Below are 14,495 nucleotides of genomic sequence, written 5' to 3' on the forward strand. Positions count from 1 at the left end.
CATAGGTACAAGCAGTTAAAACACAATTTACAAAAATGTACAGAATGTGGCAATGGTGATGTTCTAGTCTTGTTCGTTCTTTTACTTTTCAGCACCACCAAAGTTTCTTCAGCCATTTTTATCTGATAAGAACATGCCATCAGAACTAGAATACATGATAATTTCCTTTGATGAGCCTCATGTATATCTTCGTCAGTGGAGCGATGACTCGATGTTCCAGGAGATCCAGTTTTCAACTCAAGCTGACTGTAAACTTTTGGAGTGCCGAAACGTGACTATGCAGAGTGTTGTGAAGCCTTTCAAAATCTGGGGGCAGATTGCTATTTCCAGCAGCACATTAGGAAGGCTATTGGACTGCACGATAATGGTGGACCCCGTTTTCATCAACTTTGGCCAATACGCACTTCATTCTCTAAATACAGCAGTTCAAGCTTGGCAGCAGGTATGCAAATTCAATAGTGAGAAAAAAATGTGATTAATTTAATAGCAAATTAGAATACCAACTGCATTCATTAAAAATATTCCAAGATATAAAAGCTTTAATTTACACTTAAAGTGTTTTTTACTAATAAACATTAATTCCGTGATAGCAATGAAAATTAGGAGACAATGAATGCTGTATGTAAAGGTAAATGTAGCCAGAACTGCTTGAGTTTCAGTGAAACTACATGGATTTATATCAGAATAATCAGAATCTTGGTCCTGAAATGCATAATATTCCATTAATTTATGAAAAGGTGAGTGACGCATGATATGTAAGCACAGCTCAGTCTGAGCAGTAGAGCACATTGTTTCCAGCTACTACTTCTATCCTTATTGAAGTTCAACACTAGTTTCACATTACATTCTGTGCAAGCAGCATTAATGGCTGAAGCCAGTCCCAGCGTAAGGAACCTTGCTTCTGCAATGACCCCTCGAAGGCCTGTAATTCCCTTACTCCACTATAGCCTTGAAATCAAATCATTCTCTTCATCTGCCTGAAGACCTATGTGGAGCCTGGGAATTAATTACCTATCATGGCACTACAATAACAAAGCCCCCAAAAAAGGATAAAACATCTGTTTTATATCAAAAAATTCTTTTTTAAGGGCATTCCATGGTTTTCTTGTTGCAAAAGGACATTCATAAAACAAGATCTAGTGTGATTTAAATCTTTACAGCTGGCTCAAATATCAATGTGAACAAAAATCTTTGTAGCTCCAATTTCTGTTTTTTGTCATATTTTGAACAATGCTTTTAATAAAAAACAAACATAGAAAGTATAAGAGAGTCCTTGGTAGGCTGTTTAAACCCAAAATATTTCTGACTTAGTACTAGTCCCTCATCTAAGACATGTGTGGCAACTACTGCAAAATGGCCTTCAGAAAGGTCAGTTTCCTCTTAGGATGGAAAAAAAAAAAGATCTCTCAGACATAGCTATACATATAAATAAAATATGGTGCATAAATATTTAAATGTTTTAAACCACATCACAGTGTGAATGACTGACTGACTACTCTGTGCCTTGAAGGAATATTCTGAGTTGAAAAAATGGAATTGTATATTTGATTAAGTAGAGCCATATGTCGCATAGTATATTGCTGACAGGTACATTCTATGAATAGTTGGTACTGATTTATACATGGATTTGGCAATGTTAACATGAGCCACAGGAGGATATACTTCTGTAATTGTTGCTGTAATTTTCTCGTTTCCTCTCATGTCAAGGGTACTTGCCACCATGTTCTGATGTGGTGGGTATCTAGCCCTGAGTATTCGAGATTAAAAACTTGCATCGCTTTGAAATTAGGGAACAGTTAACACACAAGTGGGTTCAAAACGGCTTATTAAATTAATTGCTACCAAGATGTTTTGTATGTGGCTTTACCTCCAGACTGGGGGGTGGCACGTACTGCATGGGGAGGGAATGGATTTCCCAGTGATAAGCATTGTTTGATGCTTGCTGTTCACACAAAATACAACATAAATGCTGCCAACTAGAAGGATGAATTTAATAAGCAGGAAAGGTTATTTGAATTCTCCACATATTTTTTTACTGGATTAATATCTGAAGCAAGTGATGTTGTAGTCAGTGGACAGTCAGATGAAGCATGAAACAATTTGGCCCTGCACCTTTAGGTCAAGAGTTCAGGATTAACAGAAGCCTCTGTCAGTGTCTTTGTTTCCTAGATATGGACTGATGGGGGTTTTTTGTTTAAGTAATGATGAACATTTTGAAAGTAGATTAAGCCTAAAAAACACCAGGCATACAACTTGCTTTATACTTCTAAGTCACATGCTGAAAATCTGAGAGGATTAGCACTTTTTAAAAGTTTCCCCTTTTGACATATTTCACTGTCTAATCTGAAATCCCTGTTTAAATACAAGCAGTAACAGGCTAATGCCCATCTAAATGCAAAGCTAAAGTAATAGTTTTAATAATCAAATAACTGGACAGGGAACTTCAAGATTGTTATTAATTTAGTTTTATTATTTAATAATAACATACAGAGTATCAAGTGAGATAGAAAATGTGTGTCTCCTGTGAATATGCATGGGGGGGTTGGGTTTCTTCCCCTTTATTTGGGCATTTAAGCCTTCACAAATTGTATTATAGCATTAGTGCTTTGTGATATCTAGAGACACAGGGTCAGCTGAGAAAACAGCTCCCCAGGTATGGTACTAAGTGAGTATTCCTGGGGAAAAAAACCTATTCCTTTGTGGTCTTGCACTGCAAATGTTTTCCTAAACCCCTCAGAAGTTATAAAAGCTCCTGTTTTAAACCTATTTTAAACCATTAGAACTGCTTTTCCTTGAGGTCCGCATGGTGCTTAACCTTTCTGTTGGCAGTTACATAAGTTTTCTTAATGAGCTGGGATCAGTCAGAATGACATGTGTGATCACAGTAGTTTCCCCATCTTCCTACCATAAGCACAAAGAACAAAGGAAAATGGTACAGAAAACTTGCATGTAGAATTTAACTTTCTAGCTGATAATGTCAGGGTAGTGCCATGAAAATGAAGTTTAAACAATCAGAAGGAAAATGTTCTTTTTCTCTTAGAGGAGCTTTGAGGGAGATAAGAAATTGCTAAAGACTTTCTGTCCAAAAAACATTACTAGGTACTGAAGGGAGAGAGAGAGTGTGAGAGAGAGAGAGAGAGAGAGAGAGAAGGCTTGCACAGGTCTTCAGTAGCTTGTGAAGCACACAGAAAATAACTTTGTGCATATAAAGAGGCCTAGGGTTTTATGGAGGTTTTTTTCCAGATCCAGAAATGCTTTGAAATAGCTGTGAGCTGAGACATGAGCAGCAAGTCCTGAGACAGGGAAAGCCTGGTGACTAGTATTATGTGGGATGTTTTTCCCCTCTCTGAATAGAATTCACAAAATACTTGAAAGCCCAATAAAGGAGAGACACTTTCCAGGCCTCTCTGAGAGAAAAGAACAGCTGAAAAATGATCTAAAGAGGGGCAGGAAATTGTCCCCCAGGAACTGACCCTAATCTGTCTCTGATTCAGGCTGTTGATCTTTTGCTGATTCTTTTGATTTGCTGTTTTAATTCAGAGAAGGAATTTTTTTCCTAATCCACGCTTAGGTGTTTTCAGCTCCTGGAGTCATCATTCAGCCCTTCAACATCATTGCCACACAGATGGCCCAGTTCTATTTGGTTTTATTATGTCTGGTTTCTCTACACTCTCTTTTATCAATCAAGATTTCCTCACTCCATCCTTTTGCTGATTTTTTTTATGGTCCCTTTCGGCTTACCCTAGAAGCTTCTACTGTCAGACTTCAGCAGTGAATTTGGGATCCAGTTTCCTGTGATGGGTGCAGGGAGGTGCTGCAGCTCCCCAGGGACCGAGAAGCATGGGTGGTACTCTGTCTGGGAAAAATCTCCTGCATTTACTGCAAGGAGAGTAGGAGTTGTCTAGAACCCTGCCTGTACAGTGCATAGTTGCCATACTGAGCTACAGCATCCCCAGACCTCCTTGATGATCCTTTAGTCAGCTGTTATTATCAAGACTTGAGGCATCAGTAGCTCGCTCTCAAGCCTTGCAGCATGGAGCAACACCTTATTTTGCAAATCTTGGTGTTTCCTTGGTTAAAACTTTGGAACTGTTATAAAATCAAGCTTAAAATACCTCTTTTGCTTAACTTCGAGAAGCGTTGCTGTTAAAAGCAGTGGATTCTAGTAGCAATCTAGCATTTAAGACTAACGATTAATGGCAGTCATTCATCAACACCAAAATGTGTGCAAGTCTATTAATAATCCTGGATGGGATAACATTCCACCAGTACAATTTAGGAGTTCTATGCATGCCAAGAACTTGCTAGAGTCTCTTTTCCCTCCGGAAAATGCAAGAACCTACAGTTTGTGTTAACTTACTTGAAACTAAGTTAGTTAGTCCGTTAGTCAGGTAAAAAGAAGGAAGTTCATCATCTTCTGGTGTTGTTCTTCCAGTCTGTGTATAATCAGCAAGAAAATGTATTGGAGTAAAAAAAATTTTCTTAAATTCCCCTGGGGTTATATCTAGGTTTGACTATAACAACATGCTGAGCTCTGTGGATAGTAAATCCTCCCTTTTAAAAAGAACATTTTGCAAAGCCCTAACAGGAAAATATATATATTTGTGGTAGACTTATGGGTATGTGGGTATGGCAGCTTGACAGTAAAAAGTCATAGATCCACCACTAGAAAATGCCAAAATAAACTCTGCACTCTGAAGTGGCACTGTAAATGTCAGCCTTTAGCATACCCAGATCTGCTACTGAATGTGATACAGACATATTGCTTTGTAATGAGTTTTACTGCTTTAAAAAAGTGAGATTTTGGTTATGCTCACCTGACTCTTGTTTCACACAAGGTACGTGATCTTACGCAGAAGAATTCATGAGATTTGGAGAGAAGCTTTAATCTAAATATTCTCATGCTTAAATACTCCTAGGATTAATAATTTTTTTGCACAAACACTCCTAGCCAGTCATTCTGACATTCAGTCACAAAAGGAATCGCAACCTGCACCTTAGGTTCTTCCAAAGTTAATAACAGTAGTGAACATGCATTCAAGGATGCTAAAGTGGACATACCTTGCACACTTCACTTTTCAGAAAATCTGTTCCACATGTATCACCCAGCAATGTGCTACAAGCAATGTACCAAACTGTTTTTCAGGGATAACTAAGGATCCAGGGGGATCTATGAGGAAATATTTTTCTCTCTCTCTTGTTTGATCTCTGAATTTCTGCAGGCTTCCAGGCACATTGTTATCAAAGAACTAGAGACCCATATGATCATAGATAGAGGAGGTGCTAGCTTCATTATGTCCATTTAAAAGGTCCACTGAGAGAGCAAGGAGGGGAAACAGAATCAGCTCTCAAAGACCATGGAGGTCCCATAAGTTAGAGAAGACGTCATGGGAAGAAAGGATGAGAAAAGAGCAGCTGGGCTATATTGTGGAGAGAAGGGAACCAACCGACAATAAAGCATTGTCAAAAGCGTGTGCTAGGAAAGATGGGTCAAAAAGAGGTAACGAAAAGCACAAGAAGATTAATTCTTTGTGTTATACCCATTAAATTGCATGAAGACTATCCAAATACTGCTTTCTTGGAGTAATTGTTATGGTTGCTAGATAGTTGCTTGTAAGTGGAAGGTGCCAGCCCAGTAGCGACTAGGACACAAATATATGAGAGGTGATCTCCAAATCAAATTGGCAGTCACACTTTGACCTTTCCCGTATAGGGGATTATAGTTCGTGCCTTCAGGGGCGGAAGACCTGTAGCTCTGGTAATTTTTGTGGCTATCATATCGTCGCCTTGTGTCAACAGAGTGACAAGCAACCAGATGAAAAGCAGAAAGAGAGGGATGGAAGGATGCTGCAGGCAGGAGAAACAGTATTGTAAAATCTAAAATACTTTTAAAACCCGTGATAGGTTTTGATTTTTCCTATTAGCCTGTCAAATTGCATGAGGCATTTTCAAACTAGCCTTGTGGAGCTGTGAAAATACTCTCCCCGCGTCTCCTGCCTTTTCTTTAGTTATTTTTTTAAGTGTTGTGGTATCAGGAGAGAGAGGGTCTTCTGCTGCTGACCCACAGCAACGTTTCAAAGTAGAAGCAGCAGCTGGGGAAGAGGAAGTGCAGCCTGTTGGCCTGAGAGATCAGTTGTCAAAGCACGGAGAAACCTCTTCATGCCTCTCTGCTCAGCCTGTAGTGCCCTGCCTGCCCTATGTGATGTGTCATTTCCAACTGAATTTAATTTCGTTGAAGTCTTTTACATAAGTTAGGAAATCTAGTTTTTATTGTAGTTTTAAATCTTTAATATTTGCATTACAGAAACATGAAGTAAAATATGTTAAGTCTTAGGGTATATTTTGTCAACCCAAGCACTCGTTTTTGCAGAGAGTAGAGTTCTATGAGACCAAAGCTAATGGCAAGAGATCTTGAAGCATTTCTGTGTTGTAACAGTCGCCACTGGGCAGACAGCTGCCAAATGTCTTGCAATTAATCTGATGCTTACTGGCTTTCATATCCCTTTCCTTTCAGAACCAATGCCCTGAGGCAGAGGAGTTGGTCTTCAGCCATTTTGTGATCTGTAATGACACACAGGAGACACTGCGGTTTGGCCAGGTGGATACTGATGAAAATATTTTGCTGGCTAGTCTCCACAGTCACCAGTACAGCTGGCGCTCTCACAAGTCCCCGCAGGTATGTCAGAACAGCCCTTCGAGTGCAGCAATTGCTAAAGCTGGCTGGTGGCTTTATGCGTTGATTCCTCGGTTTTCTGTAGGGTCTCGGCTATCTCTCATGCTCCGGTTCTTTCAGGAGCCGCACACTGGGGCTGCATCAGAGAGAAAAGGTAAACAAAGAGTGAGGAAAGCCAGAAGTGTTTAGAAGTTACTTGAGGGTAGAACTGGATGTGCACAACCGCTTTCTGTAAAACTGAGCGGTTGTGGAAACTGAAGCTTCTGAAAAAAGGCAAAAGAAGATTGCTTGCCAGGTTTTTATAACTAAGTGATCAGTGTCTGTTTTCTGTGATGTACGTTAGAGGTTTGGGGAATTTTTTTAATGAATTGTTTTTACCAGAAGCATCTGTTCACTGAAATTGTTTGCAGAACAGGGTCAAACTGGACAAATCTCTCAACTCAGCATGTGCTTGCATTAGAAAAGATTTGAAATTGTCAGAAACACCCCACTTATGTAATTTAAATAATGCAGTTTCTGTTTCTTGGGTGTTTTTTTAAGGATAAACACTGAAACAAATAAAATATTTTAAAATTATCAACAGGAAATATTTCAATGAAACCATGTTGTTGGTTTTCTTGAGTGGTGGCGAAAAATGGACTTTTCATCTTGATTCAAGATAGGGCAAGAATTTAAATCTAAAAAAAGTGTTTATGAGACAGCAAAGCCATTCCTTCTCTCTTTTTAATATATACCCAGCTCCTGCTGAGTGGGAGACTAGAGACCTGTGCCACCCCACTTGCTGAGCAGCAGTCCTGCACTGAAGAGTTACTAAAATTTTTACAGATCCTAGGAGAGGTGTGGTGGACGGGGGTTCCTAACTCCTCTAGAGCCCTGGAAAATACCAGCCTTAGCATGTGAGAAAGAAGGTGAAATTTGGATGGTAATTCTAAACAGGAGCTGTGCCCACTTTCACTGCTGACAAGTTTCAAGTTTCACTGGGAAGCAGAGATGGCAAATTTACTGTGTTTTTCGTTCATATGTCAGTTGGTGGATATGCAAAACTACTGAATTTTACATGAATGCGGTAATCTGTGCAGAGCGAATTCAGCCAGAGTAAACAGTTGCAGTTGACACTGAAGTCAAGGCGCGAGTTAAGAGGAAGGCGGGCTAATAAAGGACTGTCTCAGCCCAGCAACAGAGGAGTTGTTATAAACGGTGTGCACTGGTGTAACACTGCACAGAGGGGGACCTTTAGAGACTTAGAGACACTGGAGTACTGTACGTCCCTTGTCACGTTTTCAAAAAGGACATATGTTTTCTCATACAAGCAAAACACCTGTGATGCCCCAGCCCACAGGCGAGCAACCCAAGTGGGCGACTATGCTCTGTGCGACTGGGCAAGTGTCAGCTTGCGAGATGGGATTCCCACTCATCAGGTCACAGTAGTCGCACTTGGGTTACAATTGACGTAACTCCCTCCGGTTGTGTGAGGAAGAAAGAACAACCAGGCCTGTAGAAAGCTAGCTAAATGTGACCCATATTTCATAACCAATTATCACTTGCTTTTGTAGCAACCACCCAAAAAATCATTTAAACTTTTTCATAAACACATGGAAAAAGGAGGAAGTGGTTAAAGCAATTATAAATAAAAGCAGAACTAAGTAAGGCTTTCCTCTTCACAATTTTTCTTATCTATTTTCTCGTTACTTATATAAAATTATTCAGTTGAGAGAATCCTCTTTTTGACCATCATTCTGCTAATGATGTAGCACTGATTATGTTGTATTTCTAATAATGGCATACTTCCGATAATGGTGCAAACTGGAAAGAGTTTTGAAAATGAAGATAATCTGAAGCAAAGTGAAAAGTAGAGGAGTTAAAATTGCAGCTTGTTACTGATACTTTCTGTCAATTGCAGCTGAGCTGCTAAAGACCACCAGCACAATATATGGCATCAGCCATGCACCACCTGGAGAACTTAAACATTGAGACACTGATCTTTAGCTTGTCCTTTCAGTCACAGACTTGAGCTGTACAAAACATCCCATTTTCATGGCCGCTATTAAGTTTCTTATTAAATGCAAAATAAAAGTGCAGGATGAAAGGTGGAAAAGTCCAGCAGAAAACCAAATCACACATTAGGGAGTGGGTGAGGTGACAGTAGGAACTTCAGATTCATTTTTCAGATATTCATTCTTCAGCTGAAAGTTGGTGATGTCAAAGGGTTTCCCCATTCTGTTTTGCTCTGATCAGATTCACTGAAGAACTGGGCTGATAAACAGTCAGGAGTGTCATGTTGGATTCCCATGTCCCAGGAGATGGCGAAGCTAACAGCTCACTCCTCCTGACTCAACCACGTTGCTGGCCAGCAGGCTCTTCTAGTAGGGGGGCTATACCTCCCTTGTCCCAGCCCTTGGAATAATTTCAAGAATATTTCTAGGCTTCTAATGTTTTTCAGCAGCCATCTCTTGCTGGGAAATTTAGAGACTGAAAAATAGCACTGAGGTAGTTTCACTGAAAACATATGGAAGCACAGGCTTTCCACACACTGTTGAGATAGAAGCAAATTTTCTTTACAAAGGTCGGAGAATCTTGGCATCCATCTATAAGCCTTGTTCATTTGGTTAATGTTAAATACAAATCACTGTAAGTTTAGCATGCTTCAGAAAGGCAGTTCATCTAAACAGTCTAAACAGCACAATCCTGTCTCATTTTAGATCATATGAAATAAGTTTGTTTAAATATTATTACGAATGTTGTCATGTAATTTTTGTCAATGATTAATACAAATCCTTGAAATTAAAACGATGACTCAATTAAGACATCAGGTTGTCTCTATTATGCTATGGCACTTTTCTAATTGTTTCCATGCAAAACCATCTAACAGCTTATTATCCAAAGGTCAGAATAATGCCCAAGCATGGACAAACCCTCCAAGTGTCATATTCATGGAATGCTAGATGACTTCATAGTTATGAAATTATTTCATTTCTCATGATAATTCCCAACTTGCCAAGTTAGTGAATTTTAAGAACTCTGAGAGCAGATTGTAAGATAAATGTGAAATAATCCATACTTCTGGAGTCAGGGACTTCCCTCCAGGCATTAGTTCATACTTGACTTACTTGACTTACTCTTGGGGATAAAATGAGTTAGGACAAGGTCTTAGATACCACATTCTCTTACTGGGAAAGAAAACCAACTTGCACAACTTCGGCTGGCTCATGTTTCTTGTTACACAGGCACTAAGAAGCAGCGGTTGCCATGAAATACTTTATTTAACCTCTGCAAAATGTTTTTTTAGTATGGCAAGGCAGTTCAGTTAAACGAAAATAAATAGTTTTAAAAGGATTGTATTTCTTTCACATTCACATCAATAAAATTCTCCATTTTTCTTTTGCTAATTAAGCATAGTGAGACATGCAGTAATTGCCCATTCGAATTATTTAACAGAATTAAATATATATACCTAAAATAAGTTATTTTTGTAGTAGCAGATAGTTATATCATGCTTTATTTACATTTAGAATTCATTTTAATATTAATGAAGCTACTATAGGCTATAATTAAAATTGTTCGACTTTTTCATGTTATGAAAACAGCTATAGCACACCAAGGATTTGGATTTATCAGCTATTGATGGTGTCCCTCCAACTGTTTGGCTTAACTTAAAGCTCCTTCCTTCCTTTGTTTTTTCCCAGCCCGGATCTTCTACATTTCAGGGAATCTAACCTTTCCCTTTTAACTCTCACTCTGATTCCTGCAAGTCTCGCTAGTTTAGCTAATATTTCAGTAATAAGTCTGAGGTCCAATGCTCGCTCTTCTACTCCACTCCATCCCCCCATGTTTTCCTCAGATTTCATGAGGTTTTGACCTTCCTTAGGGATAAGACACCCCCAACTATATAGTCCCTTTCAGAGTTGGGGTAAGTCCAAAACTGATGATATTTGAGGCTTTAAGCAATTCTAGCAAAAGTTGCCAGACCACCTTTTGCAGCGAGTTCCTTTTGCAGCTTTTAATGAAAGTTAGAGGTCTGTTAGATATCATTAAAAGGGAAGAGAAGCTACATCACTCCTGTGCTCTACAGACAACACTGGCTCCTACGTTATTATTGGATCCAGTCTGCGCTCCTTATCTTGATCTTCAAGTTGCTTTGTGGGATGGGCCCCAGTTATGTCAAAAGTCATGTTTGTCTCCAAGACAGCTGTGGTTTTTAGGAGAAGAACTGGAGCATGTGATACATATGGTGAAACTCTGAAGTTAGAAGAGATCAGATCTTCCTAGCAATTTATTCAGAGTTAAGTAATTCTGTCTTGCAAGACAGTAGGCAGTCGGAGGGTCCCACTAGGGATCACAGCAAATGTAAAAAACAGCTATTCGTGTGAGAGTCCCCTGAATATACTCTGCAGAGATTGTTGGCTTGTGAATAAACAGCAAAAATCTTCTATAACATGCTAGTTATTACTAGTTATTTTCCCCACACTCAAACTTCAGCAGACTCCTCTGAAGAAGCAAAGAATAATGGATCTAAATTCATTATTTTGCTTTCTGTGCAAAACATAATGTTGCATAGGGGAAGTCTGCATTTCAAGTAGCAGCTCCCAAACCTTTCTCCAGAGTCTTCTCCCAGGGTTATAATAACAGCCCCTTTTCACTTTTCACCGTCCTTAACTTGAAGCAGCAGGTGTAGCGGGTAAAAATCAGTTCCTATGTTGATTTGCATAATGACTTCAATGAGAATGTGGCCATGTTACTGGTTATAAACAAAATAGATTTATTTCTTATCAAAGGAGGTAAATATGCCCGAAAGAGCTATGTGCCACTTTATTGCTGCTTATATAGAATTTGAGGGAAAGTATCATTTGCTTTTCTGTTCTTCTGAACGTACACTTATAAATTCTTGAATAGATATTAGTAGTGGTTAGTATATTAATAATACCTTTACTGGAACCCATTTAAAGTTTTTCTTCTCTTATTTTAAATAGTGTGCCTGCAAAGCACAACTTCTGCTAGAATTTTATAAACATAATTTTTAAAGGCAGTTGTAGATTTGGAAATAGCTTTAAGAACCTCCTCCTCGTTCTCCTACAAAAAAAGACTGAAGCCAAATTTTAATTTATGTTGCATCTCCAGCAGGATCATAATTCGTTGTTATTTATTTCCAAGTCGCCATTCTTTCAGGTATTGGGTTATCTCAAGTGTAAGATGATATACAGTACTCTGTGAGTTCAAACTTAGAACCTGTGACTTAGATATCAGTTATTATTGGGATATTTTCCTGTTTTATTGTTTAGGAATGTTACACATTCTCTGCACAACCTTTTGTACTTTACATAATCCTCCCCAGGTCATTGACAGAACAACATCAGGCAAAAAAAAAGTTTTATGTTATTTTACACTGTTCAAGTAGTGCGAAATGTATTGTTGCTTTCCTATTGGGGTCCTGCATTCAGAATCAATGGTTATATTATATTATATGTAATTGACTTTCTAGGTAATTCCTGGGGCAGATAAGGATTGATATTACCCATGAATCACATGAACCTTCATAGTTTGGTTACTGTTCCTTAAGCAAAAGACTCTTCTTTTCCACAGAGCGTAGAGCTAGTTTGTCCCTGCGAGGTTCAGGCCTGCTTTGCAGGTTGTGTTGAGGCTCACACCACCGCCAGGAGCCCCCGAGGGTCAGGGTTTATCTGCCAAGCGTGACCTTTTTTCTACTAGCCAGCATGGGGGTGATGGAAATGGCTTTCTCCCATGCTCCATACTGGCCTTCTGTCTTACAAGGGACGACAGCATAGAACTGGTCAGAGCTCCCAGGTCCCATGAGAAAATGAAGCCAAACTGAAACTGAAACTGGTTTGGTGGCTGCTGCAGCTGACAGTGTGCAGAATGAACATTTCATTCACTGTTTTCCCAAATACTAATTGGTTTTATTGTTCTAAGTCCTAATCCTGGTCAAGGGCCACCTTGTATCCTGAAAACACAACGAAAAAATACCGATCATCCTCCCCTTTAATTTTTCAATTAAAAATTCCTTTAGCTTCAAGTCTTAGAATTCAGCTCCCATCTCCAGGTCTCCATTTCCTCCATGCCGCTGCATCATCACAGCTTTTATTTTACTATCTCGTATCTTTTAAAATAACCAACTGCTTCCACACCATTAACCAGGTCCTCACTTGATTCCTCCCAGTCTCTCAGAGTTGAGAGCAATAACCCTTATTCTTCCCAAAAAGCATTTTCTAGTTTCACTTAGAAGACAGATATCATCTACAGTGAAACCAAGTTAACTTTGGTGGATCTACAAGCAAAGTAGAAATCAAATTTGTATCACTAAGCATTTTGAGGGCACAAGCTTTAAATTACTTATACAGCTGGAAAACGCTGCCTTTTCTGGACAGGCTCCATTCTTAGTCTCATTTTTAATCCCCCATTTTAGTCTTCATGCCTTGTCATATGACACTTAGCTTTATTTACTCAGATCGTATCCTTCACTCACACATCTAGCTGAAAACCTAAGTAAATTTTGAGGAGTGCATAGAAACATTCTGTGAAGAGACGTGATAAAGAATACAGCTTTTCTAGCCGTTCGCTCCAGTAGGAGCAGCTTCATCCTAGTCTGCCTCCCTGAAGGCAATTTCTTTCCCTCTCAAAAGAGAAATCCATAATGGCTCAGAATTACAAATCCAAACCCCGGCAAAGTCTAGTCAAAACAAAAACCTCTGTGTTATCTGTTGATATGTTTCCCTAACAGAAAATGCAGAAATCAAATGGTTACACAAATGAGTGCCTATCTTCACATATACAATAGATAGTCTGGTTTAAATTCTCTCTAAGCTATAAATTGCCACTTATCACTGGATTATATTTGTTAGAATGCTTTTGAAGTCCATTGAATATTTTTTGTATGGTTTTGCAATGACTTCTCTTTTCTCCTAATATATGTACCATACGTAGCTATACTTGGTGAACATTTTTAAGCAGAGTGCCTCATAAATACTTAGAATTTACTTGAAGTCTGATAAATGAAAGGGAGTTACATAGCAATTACCATGAATATGTAGTATTAGGTAAGTTTTATAACATTAGAGCTCTGCCTTGTTGAGTATCTAACACCATCTATTATGACGTCTTTTGCTAAAATAATGTTAACACCTGATTATTTAATTTTCTAAAATTACTTCAATTTTTATTTTCTGCCATATATCTCTTATATCACTTAGTGTCATTTGCTAATTACTTCTAGCCACGTTTTCCAGAAATCTCACATTTAAAGAACTGATTCACCCAGAGATCCCTTTGCGTTTTCATGGAATGCAGTTTCTTGGCTCAAAAGTAAACTTACGCAGTACCCAATTCTTATATTGTTATGTCATTAACACAAATATATTAGATATCTTTAAAATAACTTAGGAAGGCTCTTCCCCTTGTATGTAGCATTTACCAGTATACAAATAGTATGTTTATAAAATAAGAAATTGCCAATATATGATAATAGCTCTTTTTTATTTTTCTTTCTGAACTGTGAAGTTATATGCAGGCTAATCATTGTGCTACAAAGAAAATTAGTAAGGCAGCATTTGGGAGCTAATGACTGCTCGCCGAAAGCTGACAGCATGTTCCTTGGGAACATTCAACTTGTGAGCAAAGCTGTTTATACAGGGTGGGAGACATCCTAATGTTGGAGCTACATACAATTACTAATCATCAATTATGGCATTTATATGACATCTGTCTTTGGAGCGCACCGTATTTTGTGTGCCTTCTAGCTGAGACTGACCACTTAGTACCTTTTCTCATTATTTGGCTGTCATTTCCAGCTACCAGTCTCTCCAAAGTAAAC

General features: G+C 38.7%; 1 protein-coding gene across 10 annotated transcripts in view; it reads left to right on the forward strand.

Moving 5' to 3' along the window:
• The window catches only part of VPS13B (vacuolar protein sorting 13 homolog B), a 491,276-nt gene that overhangs the window by 436,813 nt on the left and 39,968 nt on the right, over positions 1-14,495 (forward strand). For all 10 annotated transcript variants that reach the window (XM_075495027.1, XM_075495031.1, XM_075495030.1 and 7 more), the window contains 2 exons: positions 93-442; positions 6,515-6,676. In XM_075495027.1, coding sequence (XP_075351142.1) covers positions 93-442; positions 6,515-6,676 — 512 coding nt within the window. The remainder of the gene's footprint in view (positions 1-92; positions 443-6,514; positions 6,677-14,495) is intronic.

The sequence above is a fragment of the Mycteria americana genome, chromosome 2, assembly GCF_035582795.1.
Source record: "Mycteria americana isolate JAX WOST 10 ecotype Jacksonville Zoo and Gardens chromosome 2, USCA_MyAme_1.0, whole genome shotgun sequence".
Taxonomy (NCBI): domain Eukaryota; kingdom Metazoa; phylum Chordata; class Aves; order Ciconiiformes; family Ciconiidae; genus Mycteria; species Mycteria americana.